Below are 24985 nucleotides of genomic sequence, written 5' to 3' on the forward strand. Positions count from 1 at the left end.
AAGTTAAAAGGAAAAGACTTTGTTCAATCAGAAAGCATGACATTACGATCTGATTTGAGAAATATGTGGAAACATTATTTGCAGTTAATTACAGCCTTATTACTATAAAGTTATCTTCCTTGCCAAGAATTTAAGATGTGGAAACTAAGGTTGGTTATATTAATTATAAATTAGTTTAACTTACTGTCTAATTATAATAATTTACACAGTATGGTTTCAGGCCCGAAACTTGTAATTTGTGTAATCTTCTGTTCCCTTACATTTGGATATCATTCTTTGTAAAAGGGACAATTATAAGCTGTGATTCATATTTTTTTTGGACTCAATGAACAAATTTCTTTTCAAACCATCTCGGGAGGATATACTTGAAGTTTTTTTTTTTTTTTTCGAAATATACATTTATTTAATATTCTATAAATTTAGAAATATAAATGGAGTGGAATAGAGAAACATAATGTAAAAACTCTATTTATAGATTAGATGGAATAGAAGGTCAAACAAGACCGTTATATTAATAAATCAGTAAGATTTATTTAAGCAAAAGTTAGGTACGATATCCAGTGATTCAAACGGGCGGGGGTTAAAGCAGTATTAACCTCCAGATTTTGTCGTCGTAGGAATAACTTAAAGACAATGAATAGATATCGTGTGGTCAGAATAGCATCAGGAAGCAGTAAAGTGTCATTGACAAGTATAGATGAAGAATGGAAAGGGATATTAGGACCTATTTTGAGCCAGATTTTGAAGTTTTACAGAAGTGTATGTCTTCCAGTATGATGAATTAAATTCATAATTTTCGACAATTTTTTTACAAAAATATCAAGCAATTAAAAAAATTTGAAAACTTCTTTATTAAATGCAATTCAAACTAAATCATTCACAAATAGCTTGCAAATGGTGATACTGCTTTGTGCTTGTCAGAAAACGATATCTACATGGGAGTAAACAGCTAGTTTTAGGGCACTAATTAAAATCGTTCAAGATTTTCACGTGACTGATTTTTTTGAGTTTTCGATTTTCAAAATAGAGACAGAAAAAAAATAAAACAAAGATTCGAGAGTTTTACAGTGCTGTTAAAATGTGATCGGTTATTGACAATTCATATTTACTTTTAAAGTGGTATTAACTATATGATCATAAGTTAGACCATGGCTAAAAATAAGAAGAAGCAGTCGGCGAGTAAGGCAAAGGCCATTCAAGAAGCTTCCAAGGCCGAGGATTCAGCTACAGCGTCTGGTGAAAGTGAAATCGTAACCGATACCAGCACTGCTGCAACTTCTAATGGTGGTAGTCAAGATGATTCAAAGGATAATGAATCAGATGATTTAGTGGAAGATAATGATGAAGAAGAAGAAACAAAAGAAGAGAATAGCATTTCAACTGTTCTGAATGGTGGTTCAGTGGATGTTCATAACAATGATTCAGAAATCCAACTTCTAAAAGATAAAATATCCCAATTAACTCTTGAAGTGGAATCTAAAACTAAACAGTTAGATCAAGCTGTAGAAGAGAAGACCCAATTACAACAATCACAGAATGGAGACAAAGCTCAGATAGATGATGATTCACAACAAGACAAATCAAAAATAATAGAGTTAGAATCAAAACTTGAAACATCAGAAAAGGAGAAAGCACACATTCAAGAAAACTATGAGAACTTATTAAATAGATTATCATCAGTTAAGACCATTTTCAATAAAGTAAAACAATCAGAACAAGAATTGGCCGAAGCTCAAGAAGTTATTGACAAATTAACCAAAGAAAATAATCGATTAAAGTTAATTGAAGATCAAAATACAGAATTGAATAGTGAATGTGATAAATTATCATCAAACTTGAATTCGATACGTAAAGATTATCAATCTCAATTAGATACTTTACAAGATGAGAAATACAATTTAGAAAATACTAATGTCAAATTATTAAAAAGGAATAATGAATTAAAATTACAGATTAATGAATTTGAATTAATTAAACAAGAATTAACCATGGAAAATAAAAATAATCTTATCAAAATAGACGGTTTATTAGAAGATATTAATCAATTAAAAGAAGTGGATATAATACATTTGAATAACAAGATTAACAACCTACAATCTATCATAAGTTCTAAGGATAAAGAAATTGAAAATAATCTGGCTCAAATCTATAAACTTAATGAAATCAATAAAGAGTTAAATGAAACCATAGAAAACTTAAAACAAGAAGTTAAGACCCATGATGAAACCATCGAATCATTGCAACAAGAAAACAAATCAATTGAATCATTGAAAACTGATTTAAATAGTAAACAATTATTAATAGGAAAATTAAGACATGAAGCCATTATACTAAATGAGCATTTAACCAAATCATTAACAATGATAAATCATCAAAATTCTTCCAATAAGAACGTCATAGATAAAGAATTAATCTCCAATGTATTATTAAGCTTTTTATCATTCCCCAGAGGTGATACTAAGAAATTCGAAGCTTTAAAATTAATTAGTGCACTTTTAGAATGGAATGAATCTCAAAAAATCACGGCTGGTTTAAGTCATAATCAAAATTCAAACTCTTCTGCATCAATCTCCGCCAATGCCAATGGAGAGATGTCGAAACAAGAAAGTTTTGTCTCATTATGGACGGAATATCTTGAAAAGGAATCGAGTGGGAAATAGAAATTCATTTCCATTCTCATCAATCATGTCAAATTTACTTATAAATACTACTAAAAATGTACCCCCCTCCCCCATAAAAATTATAAAAATCTCGCATTTACCCTTTACTTTCTTCCACTTGCATTTGTATTCTTATCGTTTGATTCGAATTTATTCTATAGTTATCTAGGTAGTCAGTATTTATCAATACCAAATATGAAAAACTATACCAGTACAATATCGATAGGATCTAAAAATAAAAATGGCGCGCGTGTAAAATTAACTTTCAAAATCAAAAATTTGAAAAATTACTATTAGATCAAGAATTTACAGCATTAAGAGATCATCAATTGAATTATCATTATTAACTAATTGGATTCAAGATGGTTGGAATTGATGAATTCTTTAAGAGCAGTAGGCCGGCTCCGAAGAAAAAGACAGAAGTAAGTATGCTTTTGATCCAAAGGTTTTATAAGTTTGATCAAATACTAACACAAACACGTATAGTCGACCAAAAGAAAGCCTGTTGAAGTGATTGATCTTGATGATGAAGAGCCAACTCCTAAGAAACAGAAACCAGCTGATTCAACTCTGAGTAAATATTTCAATAAACTGTCACCTAAGAAGGCTTCTCCAAAGAAACCTACTCCTCAGAAACCTATCAAGAAGCGTGGAAGAATTGATTCAGAAGACGATGAAGATGATGAAGATTTTGGTGATGAATTTGATGATAATGATTTCGATGACGATTTCGATGATGATGATCTTGAAATAATAGAAGCAACCAAAAAAATTGAACCACGAACTCCAAGAAAACCAAGAGAATCACCTAAGAAAGTAGTTCCAAAGAAAGAGGAAACTCCTGTTGTCCTTGATACTCCACCGCCAAAAAGGAAAGCTACTCCTAAGAAGGAAAGAACAGCCACACCCCCTCCATTCAAGCCATCTGGTGGTTTAACTGCTGAGGATATCTTGGCTACCATTCCAGATGCTCATTTACCCGACGTCGTAGAAGATAAAAAGTTCAATTTCTTTGCTCATGCGAAAGCAACTTCTTCAACTGGAGGAGCAGACACTCCTGAAATACCAAGTGCTAAGGAGAATTGTTTATCAGGATTGACTATTGTATTCACAGGAGTGTTGCCTAGTTTAGATCGTGATGCAGCTGAAAATTTAGCTAAAAAATATGGTGCCAAAGTCACAAAATCTATCTCCAGTAAGACTAGTTTAGTAGTAATTGGAGATGAAGCAGGTCCATCAAAGGTGAAAAAGATTAAACAATTCAAATTAAAAGCGATTGATCAGGAAGGTTTTATCAGATTATTATCTGAAATGCCAGCAGAAGGAGGTGATAGTGAAGCCGCATATAAAGCAAAATTAAAACGTGAAGATGAAGAACGTAAAATATTACAACAAATTAAAGAAGAAGAAGATGCTGCACAAGCTAAAAAATTGGCCAGACAGAATGAACTTAAGGTAAAACAAGAAGAATTGGTAAAGAAAGCCGCTTCATCAAATCGTTTACCACCTGAACCAGTTAAAGAAATCAGTGACGATGAGAAGTTATGGACGGTTAAATATGCTCCTACTAATACCGCTCAATTATGTGGTAATAAAGGACAAATTCAAAAATTAAAGAACTGGTTAGATAACTGGTTTGATAATGCAAAACATGGATTCAAAAATGCAGGACCTGATGGTTCAGGGATTTTTAGAGCTTGTTTAATTAGTGGTCCACCTGGTATTGGTAAAACAAGTTCTGCTCATATTGTAGCTGAAGCTCTTGGATTTGATGTGTTAGAGAAGAATGCATCTGATGTTAGATCAAAGACTCTTTTGAATTCGAATTTGAAGGAAGTTTTAACTAATACATCTGTGGTTGGTTTCTTTAAAGCCAAAGATAGTAATGAACATAATAAGAATGATAAGAGATTTTGTCTTATTATGGATGAAGTTGATGGTATGTCAAGTGGTGATCATGGAGGTGCTGGTGCTTTATCAGCCTTTTGTAGAATTACTAAGATGCCAATGATTTTAATTTGTAATGATAAATCCTTACCTAAAATGAGAACTTTTGATCGTGTTACTTATGATTTACCATTCAGACGTCCAACTGAAGTAGAAGTTAGATCTCGATTAATGACTATAGCTCACCGTGAAAATATTAAATTAGATCCAACTGTTATTGGACAATTGGTTCAAGCCACTAATAACGATATAAGACAAATGATTAATTTATTATCAACTGTATCCAAAACTCAAAAAAGTATTGGATCAGATGAAGCTAAAGACGTTGCCAAAAGTTGGAAGAAACAAACTATATTAAAACCCTTTGATATTACAAGTCGATTATTAAACGGACAAATTTATTTACCAAATTCAAATCATTCCTTGAATGACAAGATTGATTTATATTTTAATGATATTGATTTTGCCCCATTAATGATTCAAGAAAATTATTTATCAACTTCTCCATTAGGAGTTCATACTCAACCTGAACATCTTGAACGAGTTGCATTGGCAGCTGATGATATTTCATTATCGGATCAAATCAATTCACTTATTAGATCGAGTGAGCAACAATGGAGTCTTTTACCATTCCATGGGGTTATGTCATCAGTTAAACCATCACTGGAAGTGGCAGGTAATATTAATCAACGAATTAATTTTGCTGGTTGGTTAGGACAAAATTCAAAGACAATGAAATATCAACGATTATTACAAGAATTACAATATCATACCAGATTAAGAACTTCTACCGATAAGAAGGAATTAAGATTGGATTATTTATCATTATTATCTAAAAAGTTAACTTTACCATTAGTTAAACAACAAGAATTAGGGATTGAAGAAGTTATAGATGTAATGGATTATTATTATTTAACGAGAGAAGATTGGGATTCTATAATTGATTTTGGAGTGGGTCAAGATAAAGGTGATGTTATATTACAGAAAATTCCTACTAAAGTTAAATCAACATTTACTAGAAAATATAATGCTGCCACTCATCCTATAGCTATTTATAAGACAGGTAATTCAGTTACAAGTGGAGGATCAAGAAAGGAGAAGGTTGATTATGAGGATGTTGTAGATGATGATACTGCTAAAGATGAAGAAGATGAACTGCAAGCTGATTCTAGTGATAAAATCGATAGTAAAAAGGATAAATTAATTAAAGAAGTTAAACCCAAAGCTAGAAAACCCGCTGCTAAGAAGAAGAAGACATCTTAATAGTAAATAAAATAATTGTATATGTATCTAACTGTAATGTAAATCTTGACATTTAATGCATTGTAAGCTGTTGTAATGTAGTGTGCTAGACATCACTGATTCGTCATTATAACTATAAATTTGCGGCCTTTGGTTAGGTGTTATATTTTTATTTTTTTGCAGGGGTAACCAAAAGTGAGAAGTGTCGCTGAAATTTTTATGAGTGAGTATCACCAAATTTTAAATAAATAAATAAACAGACAGAATTTGAATAAGACAATTGGAAGTTTTAGTTAGAACCAACCTTACTTTAACACCCAATTGATATATCATTGCTATTCATGGATCAACATACTATATAACAGACCATCATTTATACTTTCCTGAAATAAATCTTGTTTATTTGCATTCCATCCCATTCCATTCTATTCCATTACACTAGCACTAATTTTACTCATTACAAATCCTAGTGCTTTGTTTCATCCTTTGCAAATCATTCAATTTATAGACTTTTCTCATCATCGTGTACAAAAACGTTCCCTTAATTATCTTCCCATCAATTTAGCGGACTTCAACCCATCAATCTTGTCATATCATACTAGTAATAACCCACAATAATGTTTAATATACCTGAACGAGGTGGACGACCACAAAATTTACGAATTCAAATACCTTCACCACCCCAAGAACATAATACACGAGCCCCACCTCCACTACAGTTACAAATAAATCCCAAGAAGGATCGAAAACCTCCTGATTTAAGTCTATACACTCAACAAGCTGCTATCACAACCACCACCAATACCACTGTACATCCACGAGATTTACCACTTGAAACATTAGGTTCATCAGGACTTGAAAGTTTAGCATTAAATAAAGAGATTTATGATGTAGGAAGTCTTGGTGCCGGTGCAGGTGGGTGGGTATCTAAATGTGAAATTCGACCTAATGATCCAAATCTACCTAAAAAAATATTTGCTATAAAGACTTTACCACCTGGACCTAGAGATATAGAATTGAAAGAATTAATCATTAATGAAAGATGTAATTCTCCTTATATTGTCAAATATTATGGTACATTCCGTCATGAAGGGAATATCTGTATTGCCATGGAATATATGGATGCAAAATCATTACATGAAGTTTATAATAGAGTTAAAAGTGAAGGAGCATTCTTACATGAAAGAGTGTTGAGTGAAATTGCACGTTCGATATTATTAGGCTTGAAATATTTAAATGCTCAACGAATCTTACATCGTGATATTAAACCATCTAATATCTTATTCAATCTTAATGGTGCTATCAAATTATGTGATTTAGGTATAAGTCGAGATCTTGATGGAACTTTAGCATCAACTTTCGTAGGGACGAGAAATTACATGGCTCCAGAACGATTATCGGGGGAGAAATATGGTGTCAATTGTGAAACTTGGTCAGTAGGTATCACAATTCTTGAAGCTGCAATTGGAGAACATCCATTACCAGAACATGATGAATTCGTAGCTAATTATGATAAATTAGCTCCACCTCAATTGACGGATTTACCAGATTATGGAGTAATGTGGAGTCCTGCTTTTAAAGATTTTATTAATCAATGTTTAAAAGTTAATGTTAATGTACGACCTAGTCCAACTCAAATGTTGGAACATCCATGGATTAAGAACCAACAAGATAAACCAATTGATATGGGAGCGTTTATCAGACGGGTCTGGCAATAAGTTATTTATGATTATTATCAACTATTTATATTACTTATTTATTCTATACTTTTAATATATCTGTACCGTTTGGTTTTATAATAATCCATAGTGTATTAAGTAAAAAATTCTCACGTGACCAATTCTCAGCCAATCAAAATTAAAAAAGAATTCATTACAGAAAAAAATATGAGAGGTGGAAAAAATTACAACTATCAACAGATTTAACCAAACAGTTGCATTATACTTTCAAGAAGAAACATAAGAACAATAGTAATAATGCCTGTTCCATTTGAAGGTTTATTACCATTTGCCATCATGACTGCCTTCTTTGGAGTGGCAGGTCATGGTGTTCAATTTATCAGATATTGGGGTAATGGATGGAAAGGTGATAGATTTGATTTAGATGAATGGGATGAAAAAATGATGAAGAGAGATTTCCTTCTAACTGGGGTTCAAAGAGGTCAAAGTAGTGATCCTATTGCTCCTGATCATTTCAAGACCGCCGATACTGTTATCCAAGGTTATTACACTCCATATAGATCACAATTCTTCTCTCTTAGAGAAAGATTATACAGAGGTTATGTCACTGGTACTTGGGACTTTTCTTAATCTATATGTTAATATAACAACTCCAACTATAGATCAACATTACAATTGTCAATACAACAACTATGACAATCATTGCATATATCATCATCCATTCATACTCCTTCCTTTCTTCAATTATTTATATATTAGTTTACCCGATTTATTATACGATTTAATATCTACCGAAATTATTTGAATGTAAAAGTGTATATTCTCTATTGTACAATATTTAAAATGCTATAAAATGAAATGCCAAAGTTATTTAATCAAAGACTTATTTAAAATCTTTATAAGTCCATTTTTCAGTAATCTTTTGAGTATATTTTCTTCTCTTTGCAACCGGTATTCTAGTTTCAATCTTACCAGTTGATTGTAAGTTTAACATTTGATCATAGAATAAATTACCTTCAGGTTTTAAATTCTTTAAGTTATTAGTTAATTCACTTGATAATTTAACTTCTAATGGAGTTTGAACGGCATTATATTTAAATAATTTCCCCTTTTTCTTACTCTTAAATTTTTGTTCTGTTCTTTGTTGTTCCTTTTCAGTTTGTTGTTCCTTCTCAAGGATTTCATCTAATTTATGTAAATCATGCATTTGTTTCTTTAAATCTTTTAATTCATCTTCTAATTTAACTCTCTTTTTATGTTTAGCTTCTCTATTTCTCTTAGTCTTAGTCTTAATTTTAACTTGAGTAGGTTTATTAATTGATAATTTATAATCTTCTTCTTTTTCTTCAAGTTCTTTATTAATTTCTTTAGTTTCTTCATTCTCATCATCATCATCGGATTCATTATCATCTAAAGTATTCATCAAATCTTTGATTCTTTCTTGATATTCTTGCATTTGTTGTCTATATACTTCACGTTTATATTCAACATTATATTCTTTATTAATTAATGATTTCCATGATTCTAAAGATGGATTATAAGATTTACCAGCATCAACCACATTCTTAGTCAAATCATTTTCAATAATATTAATAGGTTGAGTCTTTAAAGTTTTTGGAATCACTGAAGCAGTAGTAACTTCAGCAGTTGATGAAAATTCAGAAATAGCAGTAGATTCAACTTCTGATGCACCCCATAAATCTTTATTGTCAACATTTATTAATCCATCCTTTTCAATTCTATTAAGTATTTTAGATTCTTCTTTATATTTACCCCCATTTAATTTAATTAATCTTAATAAATCAGTCTTTTTAACCCCTTGAATAGTGGTTTTATCTTGTTTTTTATTTTTATTTATTAAAGCAGGGATTTTAGATTTATTAGTTAAAATCTCAGTCGATTTCAATTTCTTAACTTGAGTCTTGTTAATGATAGTAGTGCATGGTTTATCATCGATTATAAAATCAGCTTCTTCATCATCATCTTCATCATGATTGGTACGTTTCTTTCCAGTTATAATTTCTTGATCTCTAGCTTGTTCTAAACCAGATTCAACATCATTAATATCAATATTCTTTCTCCAGGCTCTCTTCCCCTTTCTTGATGATTGAGGTTTACTAACTTTCTTAACTTCAGCCATGGTATATTCGTTAATAACTATATTGATTTCTATTGATTGCAAATATTTAATCTTTCACTTTTTACTCATCTCTGTTAAAACTCCCATACAAAAAAAAAAAATTATATTTTTATTTGTTTTTACAGTTTAAATTTTTGATGATGTAACAATTTACAGGTTATGATTTGATTTTAATTCTTACTATAAATACAGAGATAGATATGGAGGATAAATTTATTTATTATGTATATGTAATGATGAATATACAATTTATAATATATAACTTCATCTCAAATATATGTAAGATTTACTCTATCAACAACTATTCATCGTTTGATTCAGTATTTGCTTAAACGTACTGTGGTGATAATGAAGATGATGAAGATGAAGATGTAATCTTTTACAGGTTATGATGTTCACTATAATATTAAACTCATGTATGGATATCAAGAAGTGGAGTTTCAAAGAAATTAGAAATGGGTATCGATCTCTTATGAATTTGCGTTAATGAGCTCCAATAAATAGATTTTGATAAGGAATGAGTGTCCTGTTAAGAAAAAAGGATAATAAACTATAACTCATCAGTTATTACAACATTCATTTCGTTTTGATTTGAATCCAGAACACTATGTCATAGTGTGTCTGCTAACTACTTTCATTTAATTATAGGATATTTTATACTAATTAGAATATCGCAAGAGTATAAATGAAAAGTCCATTGCGGACCAAAGCATATTTTGATATTGATGTAATTGATCACATTATTGATATATTTATAGGAAATTACTTTATTAACTATTATAGGACATATAAACCAAGAATAAATATTTCACAAGTTATGGTTTCAACAGTTTAATTAGTGAAAGCAAAATCTCAATTAATAACTATTTACTAATTTAATATACAATTTATAATAAATAATTTGATAACATTATGTAAGTACTCTATATACTTACTATTTACTCATTCGTCATTTGATTCAACTGATTCAGGTCCAAAACTACCACTTCTTAAAGGACTCGTACTTCTACTTTGATGATTATTCATTAATCTTTGTAAATTTTGTTCACTTAATCGATTAACAATTGGTGTTGAAGGTATTAAATTTGAATTTGACATTGAAATCCCTGTTGATGTTGATACATTCGATTGAGAATTCTTTCTTCTATTTCTTCTTTCTCGTTTATCTTTAGTTAATAATTTACTTTTATCTAAATCATCAGTTAAGCCATAACTTGTAACAAAATCCATCATTTGATTTCTTCTTCTAACTCCTTCATGAACCCAAAATTCACTACGATAAACTTCCCATCCTTCTCTAACATCAAGATTGAATACTCTAGCATTAAGAACTAATTTAACATCAGTAACCCCAATTCGAGGTTGACATTGAGATTGACATGATACCAAAAATACTTCTAATTTTGAATTTCGATTTTGAATCGATGATGGGGATATTCTATGAAATGAATTTAAACATGATGAAACCATAAATAATGATATTTCTCGGATTAAATCAATGATTTTATCAGTTAATGGAGTATTAATCTTAACTAATCTAACATTCAATTGTCTTAATCCTTTATTTGTAGATGATAAAAACTTTCTTGGTAATACAATAGTCTTTTGATATTCTCCTGATAAATGATATAACATTAAGGTAACTATCAAAGCTAATAATGTGAATTGTAATATAACTCTTCTAGTTCCACTTGAAGATAATGAATCATCCACCAAAAATAAATGATGAGTTATAGATGCAATTAATGAACATAAAACAGCTAAGAATGTAAGATATTTTCGTCTTAAAGCACGTTGTTGACGAACTTGTTCACGTAAACTTTCTTCAAGTATAAGTAAATTTCGGAAAATCTTACCTGTAGCAGGAGTCAGAGTATAACCAGTTCCAACATATTCACTACCAACTTCAGACCGATTTGATTTTCTTCGTATTTTTTTTCTTGATTTAGGGGTAGCAGTAGCGCTAGCAGTTGGAGTTGGATTTGTACCGGTAGCACTAGCTTCTTCAGTATCAGTACCAGCTGTTGAAGAGCCTGAGCCCTTTCTTGGAGATTTACTTCTTCTCTTTGGAGTTGATAAATTTGATGATTTTTTCGCTATTGATTTTTTAATATTTGATTTTGATGTTGTATTAACAGCATCACTACTACTATTAACAGAATTAATTATACTGGTGATATCATCAATATGTCTGGTATGAGGGATATGAGAATGAGGATTCTTTAAATCAAGTGAACTTTGAGAAGCACCATCTGAATCGGAATAAACCACAAAATCATCCAGATATTGATTATTTGAACTTAAGGGAGTTATATTCATCATTGAATCAGTGATGGAGATAAGGGGTGATTTGGGTGGAGCATATACGAAATCATTATCATTAGTGGTATTACTATTGTTATTATTATCATTATCAGAACTACTATGAGCAATGATGATATTATCATTATGATCAAACTCACTATTAATATGATTATTTGGGGGAGTGATGGGAGGTTTAAGGACACTATTCATACTGGGAGGTGAACTTGCTCTAGTATTAATTTCATAAGCATCATCTATCACATCATCATCATCCTCTTCATCATCATCATCGTCATCGTCATCATCGTCGTCATCTTCCTCATCCACATCATCATCGTGGTAACGATTATTATTCCCCCCTTTGCCTTTAGGAGTGGTTGATCTAGCCTTAGGTGTAGTGGGAGGTGGAGGGAAATAATGATTAACATCATTATTGTTATTTGGTGAAGGTTGAATCCCCTCTGACATCTTTTAAACTGTAATGATTATAAATCTATTTCTGCTTGTGGATTTGTCTCGTTTGTTTACTTGATCAGATAATAAAAGGATTAGATAGTAGCAAGCGTTCACGTTGAGTTAAGGGTGACTTGAGGTGTGGATCTGTTGAAGACAAGTCTATCTATATCTATGAATGACTTCCGCTATATGAAAGGAAAATGGGTAATATTAAAATTGGTTTAATTTAACTCTAATTTCATCTATTATCGTCTTCTTCCTCTTTATTGTTATTTCAGGAGTAACTAACAACTTTAAAACAAAAAAAAAAAAAAAAAAAATGATTTTTTTTGTGGTCACGAGATCATAATTTGGAAAGAGAGACATTTTTTAAAAACGACATTTCCTCTCAAATGGTAAACACACGAACGCGTCTCAACCCAAAACGAAACGGTATCCCCATCAAATAGAATAGACAGGTGTATTATCGATTGTTGGATTTTTCAAAACCTCTAATTTTGTGGGGAGAGTTAGTCTATTTACTTATACCAACAATTGGAGTATCAGATTGATGTCTAAATATTCATCCATATAACACAATAACAATATGTCTAGTTTAAAAGAACAAAAGGAATTATTCGTATCTGATTTACTCGGAGGATCAATACTGGAAATTTATACTATAACCACCATTGCATTAACATCATATTTAACTTATGCATTGATTAAAAGTTCACTATCGAAAGATAGTCAACTCTCATTCTTGAATGATTATATTGTAAATTGTTTAACTTTACTTGCATCAATCACTATTTATAGTAATAATATCAATTATCTTCATTATTTAACTATCATTCCTGGAATTCTAATCTATGTGATTTCAAAATATATCTTAAAATCAGGGGAAGAAACAACCCAACCTAAAAAGACAAAGACTACGAGTACTCCTAATGAATTCTTACCAAAGAAACCATTCATAACCGCTTATAGAGCTCATATGCTTATAATCACCAATTTATCAATCTTAGCCGTTGATTTCAATATCTTTCCTCGAAGATTCGCTAAAGTTGAAACTTGGGGAACATCATTAATGGATTTAGGTGTGGGATCATTTGTATTTTCGATGGGGTTGGTTAATTCTCGTTCATTATTAAAGGAAAGTCAATCTAAAGCTAATAGTAATTCATTTCTTTCTTATTTACATATCATTCGAAAAAGTATTATTAAATCAATCCCGATCTTAGCCTTAGGAATTATTCGGTTGGTTAGTGTGAAACAATTGGAATATCAAGAACATGTTACTGAATATGGGATTCATTGGAATTTCTTTATCACATTGGGATTATTACCTATTTTATTAGGGATTTTAGATCCATTATTTCAATTATTACCTCGAAATTTAATTGGATTTTTGATTGTATTAATTTATGAAATTGGATTACAAAAATTCGACCTTTTATCATTCATATTAACATCGGATAATCGATTAAATAATATCGTTACCATGAATAAAGAAGGTATTTTCTCATTCTTAGGTTATTTCAGTATATTTTTATTCGGACAATCATTCGGTCCAACTTTATTAACCGGTTATCCTACCGTTAATAACTTAATCTATCCCTCTCATATCAAACCAACTAAATCGAAATCAGGTTTCTTAACGTTCAATACCACAAATTCATTAATCATATTAACAATGTTTTATCATATCATATTCTATTATTTCAATAATTCATTCCTTACCACGAATATTTCTCGAAGATTGGCCAATTTGAATTATGTACTTTGGGTAGTTGCATATAATTCAACATTATTATTAGGATATAATTTAATTGAAAGTTTATTTCCTCATATAAGTACTACCAGTTATTTATTAGAATCAACTAATAATAATGGATTATTATTATTTTTGATTTCAAACTTATTAACAGGATTTATAAACATGTCAATCAATACATTAGCCACCACAAATTATATATCATTTCTTATCTTGGTGATTTATTCATTAGTGGTAAGTTTAATTGCTGTTGAATTAAATAAGAGAAGTATTTATATAAAGTTATAGGTCGGTTATCATCGGCATTCGTCGCGTGATCCAGCGCACATGACCACTTTCCTAAAATGGATTTGTCGTATCCGTTTTCTATCAAACCACCCCTGTAAAAAGGTCATAATAGTATGCTAATCCAAATCGTATATAATGATAATAAATTTAATAGAACAGATTGTTAGTATAGATTAAGACAATTCCGATAATTCCTATAAATGATATATTTTGAATAACTCGTATACTGTTCCGTTCCCTTCGTCGTATAACTTTTAAGTACGTCATTATTTATTTTCATATGAGAAATGACAGAATTCCATCCATCTCAGGGAATTATAAATGACCCATCTGTATTAGTTTCCCAATAATTTACAGTTTATCAATCACATTGACTCTCAACTCTCGACTATCTTGAAGGAAACAACAACAACAACAAGAAGAAACTACAACAATAGACAAGTATAACTACTACTACTTTCTACTAATAGATTTGCTCTCACACTTCATTTTTTTTTCTTGAGCAATTCACAAACACAGAAAAAAAAAAGTGGCAGAGGGAAACAGTAAAGGGAGAGTGAAGTTATATTTATCGGCTACGTATTTCATTATCAACTCATCGTTTCTTTAACTCATCCAGTCATCCATTGCTATAACTAGATATATCAAGTGATCATGGCTACTTCTGCTTCAACCTCCACTGGGTCTCAATCCACTTCTTGGACTTCATTTCTTAAATCACTTGCTACTTTTAATGGAGATTTATATTCGTTAACTGCTCCACCTTTTATTTTAGCTCCAATTTCATTAATTGAATATTCTCAATATTGGTCAGAACATCCTGAATTATTAGTGGCTGCCAATCATTTAAAACCAGCTGAAGATGCCGTTCAAGATGAAATTGATTTATTAACTTTACAAAGACAATTGGCTGTTACTAAATGGTTTATTGCAACTTTAAGATCTCAATATTGTTCAAGAAGTGAAAATTTAGGAGGAGAAAAGAATCCTTTAAATCCTACTTTAGGGGAAGTTTTCGTTGGGAAATGGGATTCTCCTAATGATGATACAAAAGTTGGTGAAACTATACTAGTTAGTGAACAAGTTAGTCATCATCCTCCGATGACGGCTTATTCTATTATTAATAAACAAAATGAAACTTATTTACAAGGTTATAATGGTATTAGAGCTACGATTTCTGCTACTTCTATTAATGTTAAACAATTTGGTCATGCTTTATTAGAATATAAAGATTTACAAGAATCTTATTTAATAACTTTACCTCCATTACATATTGAAGGATTAATTTCTGCTTCACCATTTGTGGAATTAGAAGGTACATCTTATATTCAATCATCCAATGGATATATTACGGTTATAGAATATAGTGGTAGAGGTTATTTTAGTGGAAAAAAGAATAGTTTTAAAGCTCGAATTTATAAAGATCAAATTTCAACTCTTAATAAAGAAAATGCAATTATTACAATTAATGGTCAATGGTCTGATAAATCATATATTTCAAGAGGTTCTACTACTCCTCATTCTAAAAATGGTGATGAATTATTTTATGATGCTCAAGCTTTAGATGCTAATCATGTTATAGTTAAACCATTAGAAGAACAACATGAATTAGAATCAAGAAAGATTTGGGATAAAGTTGCTGAAGCAATTAAAAAGGGAGAATATGAAACTATTTATCAACAGAAATCATTAATTGAAAATAATCAACGTGATTTAAGAAAGAAAGAACAATTGGCAGGAATTAATTGGGAAACAAGATGGTTTGATTTAAAAGATTATGAAGATTGGATTGCTGAAGATGAACAATCTCAAAATCCTGATGCATTTTTAAGTTTAACTAGTTTATCAAATTTATCAATTCATAATGCTCCATCTGGATCATTAAAGAGTTCAAAATATGATGAAGGTGATGCAAAACATTGGAGATTTAATTTAAACAAATGGGAACAAGAATCAGAAATTAAAATATAGTGGTCCTCCCTTCGTTGTTACTTTCTACTTTCTATATATATTATTATTACTACCTTTTATATACATCTTAATATCTAATGTTGTTGATTTTTACTTATACATATATACTTTTATAATTTATCTCTATTAGTTTATGTTTTTTTGATTTGATTTATTTGTTATGATTTCTTTAGTTTTTTTATAAATAATACCATTTATTATGATACAAGATTAGATTAAATTGATAAATCGATATATACATCATTACCGCAATAGTTACCAAAAGCTTTCCTATTTAGGTAAGTGAGGCTCAATATCCTAGGGTTTATCACGTGTATACTATTAGGGTTATCATGTCACATGATCTTCTGTGTGCAGTACAAACCAGCGAAAAATAATCACAACTCCATACCGCAATACTCACTCAATTTTTAGTGATAATAAAATTTTACTATGAGATAGTCAGAGATAATTTTGTATCGCACTGTAGAACTTTCTCTCATAGTAAAAAGTTAGTACCAGTTGAGTCTCAAAGAGTAAAAAAAAAAAAGCTAAAAAAAATTATTCAATTAAATTTTATCTTTCTTGTCATACAACCAAATAATAGATACTAATAATTAAAAATGGCTGAATCTCACAGATGTATGTAATAATGAGAACTAGAGAGAATAGGTAGATCAGTACTAGTGATGTTCATGTGTGTTGTTTGAAAGAGAATCCACTTTGAAATGAAGAAGTTGATATGAGTCAATCAAAAATTAATAAAGAAATGAAGAAAGGAAGAATTCATGTAACTAATCAACCATTATCATCAGTATCATCATAAAGATCATCAGATATCTATGCAAAGCATGTATTTGAAAACTTGTACAGTTCAGATAGTTGTGTTTATAATCATTTGAAAAGTTTTCTTATACGTGTATTTGGATAGTGAATAACCTTCCATCCATATTCATAATATAATATCATATTAATCTACTATAATCAAGATCCATAACATATCATTATCATCATCATCAACTGAATAATCATCAGAATCACTTTCAATTAATCAAATCCATCCACATTCAACCTCACTTTCAATACCTTCCACATTACCCATTACACATTCTTACTGATTTATTTTATCTTTACAATTTTAATAAACTAAAAATACTAACAATTATCTTATAGTATACGTTAAAGGTAAACACATTTCATACCAACGTTCCAAGAGTGTCACCAACCCAAACGTATCATTGATTCAAATCGAAGGTGTTCAAAACTCCCAAGATGCCAAATTTTACTTAGGTAAAAGAATCGCTTACGTTTACAGAGCTTCTAAAGAAGTTAGAGGTTCTAAAATTAGAGTTATTTGGGGTAAAGTTTCAAGAACTCACGGTAACAATGGTTTAATCAGAGCTAACTTTAAAAAGAACTTACCACCAAAGACTTTTGGTGCTTCAGTTAGAATCATGTTATACCCATCTAACATCTAAGTGTAACCATCTTCCTCATATAACCCCAACTACCACATCCATAATCTAATAATATCCTACTTAAGTCAAATATAGTTTATCATTATTTATCAATACGTTCCACATTTTTAAACGACAAGTTGTATACTTGTTCATATTATTCATTATACACTATTATATCATTGAAAAAAAAAATTTATTATATTTAATTTTGGAGGTTTAATTATTTTTGATTATATCACATTCATTCACAATAATGTCTATCCTATTCATCTACAATCTTACAACGACCACCTTACCTCCCAATCCAAATAACAAAAAAAAATCACATTTCTTAAATTTTTGTATATTTTACATATAATAATATATATATATTAAATTCGTAATAAAGAACGTTTAAAAAATCTATGTAGTATTTTAATCTTATTCTAATGGTTTAAAAGGGGATTTTTCAATGATTGATTCACTAACAACTTTCCCAAATACAACACATTCTAATAATGAAGATCCGGCTAATCTATTCCCACCATGAACTCCTCCACTAACTTCTCCTGCCGCATAGACATTAGGGATAACTTTTTGATTTTGATTGATTATGTTACCCTGGGAGTTTATAGCGATTCCACCCATGGTGAAATGTAATACTGGAGTGACTAATCCGAAATAAACTTGATCTTCAGGATTGAATTGACCTGCTCCAAAATGACCTCTATTGAATTTGGAATCCAATTTGGTAGATATGAATTGATTATATTGGTTGAATTCATTTATAAAATCAGTTAATTCAAATTTCAAATCAGGACTGAATTCATGAATCAACTCTAATAATTGATTATAATTACCTAATGTTAATAAACCTTGAGATTTATAAAATTGAATATGATCAATAGCAGCCTCTGCGTCAGCTTTATTAATCACAATAATAGCAATCGATTGTTCATGATCTAATTTATGACTTGAACTTGATCCAATTTCACACTCTTTAATAATAGCATTACTAACTATATCTCTCGTATCTAATTCATTCACAAATCGTTTCCCCGTATTTGGATTAACTAAAATCCCTCCAATTCCACGTAATAATTCTCCACAGAGGAATTTCCATTTATCATTGATCGATTTAATATTGACGAATCCAGTAGGATGGATTTGAATCTTATCCATATCGATTAAGTTTGCGTTTAAATCACGGACAGCAATCTTTTGACCATCTCCCGTGGTTTGTTGTCCATTAGTCAGAGGGAATTTAATTAAATCAGGTCTGAATTGATTAATGAGGGATTCCTTGGGATTTGCTTCATTGAAATCAGCTGAAAACCCCCCTGTTGCTAAGACGATATTATCCACTAATAATTCATGAGCGATATCATCTTGGACATATTCGATTCCTTTAACTTCAGATTTGGAATTATCGGTAATGAATTTATTAAATTTAGCATTTTTAATGATTTGAATTAAATTCAGATATTTCTCTGATTCAATTTGATTCTTTAAATTCGAAATAATAGCAAATCCAGGAGGTAATTTACTGGCTGGCCTATGAGTTCTCGCATATGAATGACCACCTAATTGAGTTATCTTCAGTAAATCAATATTATAATTATAGACTAATTTTTCAACTGCCAGTTTTGAATTCTCCACTAATAAATCCACTAATTCTAAATTATTAAGATATTTCCCTGATTTAAGGGTATCTTCTTTAAATGATTCAATTGAATCACCTGGAGGTTGGAATTTTGTAAGAATCCCATTTATACCTGAAGATGCTTTGATTGAATTTCCACCAATCTTGTCTGTCTTTTCAAGTAAAATCACTTTGAACCCCTGTTCAATCAAATTCAAACACGTACTTAACCCAGCTAATCCACTTCCAATAACAACAGTAGTAGGAACACCGGCAACTTGAGGTGAAGGTGGCATAATTAATGGTGAAATGGCTCTGTAATAATTTATCTGGATAAATTCAAAAATAGTACTCGAGTAAAAACCCAAAATCAAACAAATAACGATTATTATCAATAAACGTTTAGAATGAATAGTCAACACCTTAATCTTGGAAATAATTATTGAAACTAAAGGGTGTGTTAACAAAGAAGAAGTTGTAGTTGTGGTTGTAGTATACTCAATCAAATTCAAGATGAATGATAATGATAGATGGGAAGGAACACGTTAAATATAAATAACGTCTAGACTCAATCTGACAAATGCTTAACTCGTATTAACAAACACAGTTGAGTAATTCAATGTTGCATTAAATTCATGTGATCATGTAAAAGTATATATACAAATAGTATTCATATATGGGGTCATTTTAAGCATCATTTCCTATTTGGTAAATTTGTGTTACTCTCCATCAAATGATGACAGATTGAGTGCTACCATGTCTAACACAGTCATGTGACTACACACGTGATCATTTCTTCAGTTTTGACAAAAATGTGGTCGACTAATTAGGAATTTCAAGGAGTGTAATGATTTTAGAGTTAAATTCGATCACATTTTTTGTTCTCCCAAAATCAAGAATGGTTCCATTAAAATATTTTTATCTGTCTAATTTATAAAAGTAGATGGTTATATATAATAACATATGTTGAGTATAATTAGTATAGGATATATCTTCATAAATATTCTATGTAAAGTATTATCTTCACATTTATAATATGATAAGAATATAGTATTGATGTGTGGATGTTATCAATTTTTATTCTCGCAGCACGGATGTTTGATGATATATTTTTAAATTTACAAACTTCAAAATAAATTATTAATCATCATTACTTCAATTGTCATTTACATTCTACAACCATATATCAAACCATGTTGAGTGTCAATCCTATCATACATCCTGATACCAAGAATAAACAATTCAAATTCGAACCTTTCTTAAGGCGGGAGTTTAACTTTGGTTTAGATCCTGATAGACCTGTTTGTCAATATTATAATCCCCAACGTCCAACCAATTCATGTCCTAATGGAGTTAATTGTCCAAATAAACATGTTTCATCCATGTATAATAATAAAATCGTGTGTAAGCATTGGTTAAGAGGATTATGTAAGAAGAATGATCATTGTGAATTCTTACATGAATATAATTTAAGAAAAATGCCCGAATGTATATTTTATTCCAAGAATGGATTCTGTACTCAAACTCCTGAATGTTTATATTTACATGTTGATCCTCTATCTAAAATCCCTCCTTGTCCAAATTATGATATGGGTTTTTGTCCTGATGGTCCAAAATGTTCGAAGAGACATACAAGAAAAGTATTATGTCCATTATATTTAACTGGGTTTTGTCCAAGTGGTCCTGATTGTCAATATGCTCATCCAAGATTCGATCTTAATCTTTTGAATAAATTAAGAATCAAACCTGATCAAGTTAGATTGATTAATAATAGTGATATACCTAAAGACGAATCAATCAAATCTGAAGAAGAAAGTAATAAGCGTTCACTTGATGATGTTGATGACAATGATAATGAGGATGAAAATGATAATGATGAACAACAACCAGTTAAAAAACAAAAGATATAACCCCTTGCATTACACGCATTTATAGAGTAAATAGTTATATACCTTGTATAATTACATTTAATGAAATTTTTAATGAATCAAATATCAAAGATACGTGTTTTATTTATGTACATTTTTGAAAACTTTTATCCATTTTTTGTTTGTAGAGAAACTAAAATAATATCTATACCCTATATCTTCTAATTTGTTTTCTCTCTTGGGGTGTTAACACCCAATTTATACCTATAACTTCATCTTCTTCATCTTCATCTTTTTGATCTTCTTGTTTAATTTCTTTATCTGTGTTATCTTCAGTAATTCCTTCTTCAATTGTTTCTCCATTTTCTCTGCTGATGCCACCATTAAGTCTCTTATTGGCATTGGTACCATTAGTACTTGAACTTTGATTAATATGTTGAATACTATCTTCATATTCTTCATCATCCATTCCCACTAACAATACCATTTGTGTGACTCTAACAAATCTTTCTCTCAATTGATAATTATCATTACAAACTTCATTAATCAAATAAGATAAATCCTTTTCTAATTTAATTGAACCTAATTCATTGATTTTGAATTTCTTTAAGATTGATAATAATTTCTTTTCGATCAAATTAGCAAAGTTTATAACCAATAATCTCAATAATTTGTTTAAGATCAAATTCTTATGACATGTTCGAATATATGGTCTAATTAATGATTGCCATGATGATGAGAATTTTAATAATGCACTAATATCATTCAATTCATTAGATGAATAGATTATATACGTGGCATCATTTGATTCCGGTAAGAAATCATTAATTAAAATCACTAATTTATTCTTCAAGGATTGATTATAAAGATTGATAATACTATCAGATATGATTTTATTGGTGATTGATATAAAAGGATCTATGAAATCATTATGCAATATTACTTCAATCTTCTCAAAATCTTTACCGAACGGGAATATATGTTTTAAATTTCCATCATTTTTAATGATATTTTCAAATACTTTAACGAAATATTCTTGACCCATAGCAACAGTATTCAAATAAATGATAAAATTTAATAATTTAGCTGGATTAGTTGATGAAGTTTGTAATTGTCCAACAATACCGGATGTACCTGATGCCACCACATTACCTAATGCACTTTGAGCACCTTTTAAAAATGACATACCAGATGGTTCAGGGGTATTACTTCTAGTGGCACCTGGACTAACTGAACTGCTGAGAAGTCCATTAGCTAAATTAGCATTGGGTGGTAAGGTTAACGATAAGGTTTGATTATATCTTGGTTGATTATCATTAAGATTCTTGATTAAAAATCCGTTAATTACATCACTTTGAATCACTTTAAAACTCTCACTGATAAATTTCTTTACGGTTGATGGGATGGATGAATCAATCACATTTCTTAAAGTATTATTAAGAATAAGGGTGATATCTTCAATCACAGAAGAACATGGAACTTGTTCGGGTGATTTCGAAATTTCATTTATGCCTGATTTGGATGATAAAAGATAACTATCTAAACTTGGTAATTCTTCAATAGTGATAGCCTTTTCAACGGAACGACGGAAATAAAATGTATACAATATCTCAAATGATGGTAAATATTTATTATTAACCTTTTTGGTAAAGTTTGAATTAAGAATTAAATCAGGTAACTTTAAGGTGGTATCTTGTGATTCAACAGTTTTGAAATACTTTATAGTTATAAACTTACAGTATAATGACCAATGATGGAAAATAGTAGCTAATTCATTAATTAAATCACCCACTTGAACAATTGAAACCAAATCGTTATTATTTTCCATTATATCATCGATAGAATCGTATTCTTGATGATGGCTTTGTTGTGAAGATGATTGCTGTTGTTGAAGTCTGGTACCATCATGCATTTGTTCTTGTAAATCGTTTAAACGTTTGGAAAGGATTGGGAAATTATATAATTTAATATCTTGGAAATATTTATCAATTCTTCGTACATCATAAAAGGTATCTCCAATTATACCTACTTGAGAATCAATTTCACGTTGAATCTTAGTTATGACATAATTTAAAGCGTTAGGATATGTTGATGAATAACAACGTTTAATCAATGGACCATGTTGGCTAAGCATCATAGAAATACTTTCAAAGAATTGCATTGTGATAGTGGCAAAGATTCCAGCTTTTAAATCATCAGCTGGAACTGATGATGTTGTTATAATTAAATTCTTGGAAGTATCATTTATAATTTGACAAATGAATTTGGAATAACAATTTAAACCAATTTCTTCTTGATTAATTAATGGGAATAATTGGAAATATTTAGTTAAATCTTCCACATTCTTGTTTTTAGCAGCTTCATTGAATTTCAATTTGAATATTTCGGTTAATTGGTCAATCCAATTATTTAAAGTAGCTTGAGGTAATTCAGGTATATCAGTTGATGGAATGACAATAGAAGCAAATTTCCCATGGATTAAATCTTTGGATACTTTTGAATTGATCGTATGGATACATTGAGCTGCTAATTCATAATTCTTATGTTCAATAGCATAACTTGCTTGATTTATATTATTTCTTAATAATTGAATATCAGTTACAAATTCAAGGGTCTTATTAACATTTCCAATTTCTTCATCTAACGATTTGATTTTAAATGTTAACGAATGTCCTAAATCATTAGCAGACTGGAAAATTGAAACTAATTCACTTGAATTAGTTATAGCTGATGATAATTTGGTAGTTCTATTTAATTCAATGCTATTAATGTCTTGTTGGAATCGTTTCAGTTTTAATGTGGAATAATTGTTTAACTCTTTATCTATTTTTTCAAGTTCATTATCAATGTCATCTATTACTCTGAATAAATCGTTAGGAGTAGTTGCCAATCGATATTGTTCACAAAGTTCTTTAACTGTTTTATCTAATTGGGATTCATTCAATGCTGCAAATAGCGGATTACCACCATTATTGATATTATTGAAACTAGCGTAGCTACTCTGATTTCGACTTATAACACGTCGTTGAAGTTGATCAGTCATTTCACTAGATATTCCAGTATATTCACTTCTATCAGATCGACTATCTAAAGCGTCAATGATTATGAATGGTATGATATCTTGAGATCTCTCAATCAATTTTGATCCTTTCTATACGTGTTTGATTTCGTTGTCAAAAGAAAACGACAAACGCTGGAAAATGACTGCACATAAGAAACATCCACACTGCACTAATTAACTATATAAAACCAACTACAGACAGTTGTTGCAAAATCGAATAAAGTATATGAATATGATCGATTTGGGTTTCCGTATGTTCAATATTAATTTCAACAGATTAATTTGTTGAGCAGATGCTTCTAATTTCATGAAATCAATTTGTAAGTGTCATTCGATAGTGAAATTAGAGTCTGAAATAGCAATATCTATAAACAATGAAGTTGAAATGCCGTAGAAATGTAAATCATCAATGAATTGTATCTGTTACAAATATGGAGTTACTCTATTCAAGTTTAATTGACTTGATTATGGTGTTCTAAACTTTTACTGAAAATTGACTAAATTTCAATGGCAAACTGGAATTAAATATCATAAAGATAACTGATAAAGTCAA

General features: G+C 30.0%; 11 protein-coding genes across 11 annotated transcripts; 7 read left to right on the forward strand and 4 right to left on the reverse strand. All coding sequences in view use genetic code 12, as the record gives it.

Annotated features, from left to right (window-relative positions):
* Nucleotides 1–3022: 3022 nt before the first annotated feature.
* RFC1 (replication factor C subunit 1) lies at nucleotides 3023–5870 on the forward strand (the record flags this gene model as incomplete). Its single annotated transcript, XM_064904652.1, has 2 exons — nucleotides 3023–3082; nucleotides 3582–5870. The coding sequence occupies 2 exons, from the start codon at nucleotides 3023–3025 to the stop codon at nucleotides 5868–5870; spliced, it is 2349 nt and encodes a 782-aa protein (XP_064764597.1).
* Nucleotides 5871–6466: 596 nt separating this feature from the next.
* MKK2 (mitogen-activated protein kinase kinase) lies at nucleotides 6467–7567 on the forward strand (the record flags this gene model as incomplete). Its single annotated transcript, XM_064904693.1, has 1 exon — nucleotides 6467–7567. The coding sequence occupies one exon, from the start codon at nucleotides 6467–6469 to the stop codon at nucleotides 7565–7567; it is 1101 nt and encodes a 366-aa protein (XP_064764598.1).
* Nucleotides 7568–7825: 258 nt separating this feature from the next.
* On the forward strand, nucleotides 7826–8158 carry DFJ63DRAFT_332753 (uncharacterized protein; the record flags this gene model as incomplete). Its single annotated transcript, XM_064907738.1, has 1 exon — nucleotides 7826–8158. The coding sequence occupies one exon, from the start codon at nucleotides 7826–7828 to the stop codon at nucleotides 8156–8158; it is 333 nt and encodes a 110-aa protein (XP_064764599.1).
* Nucleotides 8159–8285: 127 nt separating this feature from the next.
* DFJ63DRAFT_18808 (uncharacterized protein) lies at nucleotides 8286–10139 on the reverse strand. The gene has a single exon (XM_064903865.1). The coding sequence runs from the start codon at nucleotides 9666–9668 to the stop codon at nucleotides 8412–8414; it is 1257 nt and encodes a 418-aa protein (XP_064764600.1). The 5' UTR covers nucleotides 9669–10139; the 3' UTR covers nucleotides 8286–8411.
* Nucleotides 10140–10450: 311 nt separating this feature from the next.
* Nucleotides 10451–12748, reverse strand: SPO7 (Nem1-Spo7 phosphatase regulatory subunit). Its single transcript, XM_064906704.1, has one exon. The coding sequence runs from the start codon at nucleotides 12438–12440 to the stop codon at nucleotides 10611–10613; it is 1830 nt and encodes a 609-aa protein (XP_064764601.1). The 5' UTR covers nucleotides 12441–12748; the 3' UTR covers nucleotides 10451–10610.
* A 266-nt stretch (nucleotides 12749–13014) lies between these two features.
* GWT1 (glucosaminyl-phosphotidylinositol O-acyltransferase) lies at nucleotides 13015–14472 on the forward strand (the record flags this gene model as incomplete). Its single annotated transcript, XM_064907739.1, has 1 exon — nucleotides 13015–14472. The coding sequence occupies one exon, from the start codon at nucleotides 13015–13017 to the stop codon at nucleotides 14470–14472; it is 1458 nt and encodes a 485-aa protein (XP_064764602.1).
* Nucleotides 14473–15126: 654 nt separating this feature from the next.
* DFJ63DRAFT_282652 (oxysterol-binding protein) lies at nucleotides 15127–16443 on the forward strand (the record flags this gene model as incomplete). The annotated part of the gene is made up of 1 exon (XM_064904664.1): nucleotides 15127–16443. One exon carries the CDS (start codon nucleotides 15127–15129, stop codon nucleotides 16441–16443), a length of 1317 nt encoding a protein of 438 aa, XP_064764603.1.
* A 480-nt stretch (nucleotides 16444–16923) lies between these two features.
* On the forward strand, nucleotides 16924–18101 carry DFJ63DRAFT_18812 (60S ribosomal protein eL33). Its single transcript, XM_064903866.1, has 2 exons — nucleotides 16924–17064; nucleotides 17596–18101. The coding sequence occupies exons 1-2, from the start codon at nucleotides 17046–17048 to the stop codon at nucleotides 17898–17900; spliced, it is 324 nt and encodes a 107-aa protein (XP_064764604.1). The 5' UTR covers nucleotides 16924–17045; the 3' UTR covers nucleotides 17901–18101.
* A 201-nt stretch (nucleotides 18102–18302) lies between these two features.
* On the reverse strand, nucleotides 18303–19799 carry OSM1 (Osm1p; the record flags this gene model as incomplete). The annotated part of the gene is made up of 1 exon (XM_064907740.1): nucleotides 18303–19799. One exon carries the CDS (start codon nucleotides 19797–19799, stop codon nucleotides 18303–18305), a length of 1497 nt encoding a protein of 498 aa, XP_064764605.1.
* Nucleotides 19800–20247: 448 nt separating this feature from the next.
* Nucleotides 20248–21498, forward strand: YTH1 (cleavage polyadenylation factor RNA-binding subunit). Its single transcript, XM_064903882.1, has one exon. The coding sequence runs from the start codon at nucleotides 20697–20699 to the stop codon at nucleotides 21411–21413; it is 717 nt and encodes a 238-aa protein (XP_064764606.1). The 5' UTR covers nucleotides 20248–20696; the 3' UTR covers nucleotides 21414–21498.
* Nucleotides 21499–21576: 78 nt separating this feature from the next.
* COG4 (Golgi transport complex subunit) lies at nucleotides 21577–24414 on the reverse strand (the record flags this gene model as incomplete). The annotated part of the gene is made up of 3 exons (XM_064904627.1): nucleotides 21577–21692; nucleotides 21795–23222; nucleotides 23274–24414. 3 exons carry the CDS (start codon nucleotides 24412–24414, stop codon nucleotides 21577–21579), a joined length of 2685 nt encoding a protein of 894 aa, XP_064764607.1.
* Between the last annotated feature and the right edge of the window lie 571 nt (nucleotides 24415–24985).

The sequence above is a fragment of the Scheffersomyces coipomensis genome (assembly GCF_036884675.1).
Source record: "Scheffersomyces coipomensis strain NRRL Y-17651 chromosome Unknown DFJ63scaffold_1, whole genome shotgun sequence".
In the NCBI taxonomy this organism is placed as follows: Eukaryota; Fungi; Ascomycota; class Pichiomycetes; order Serinales; family Debaryomycetaceae; genus Scheffersomyces; species Scheffersomyces coipomensis.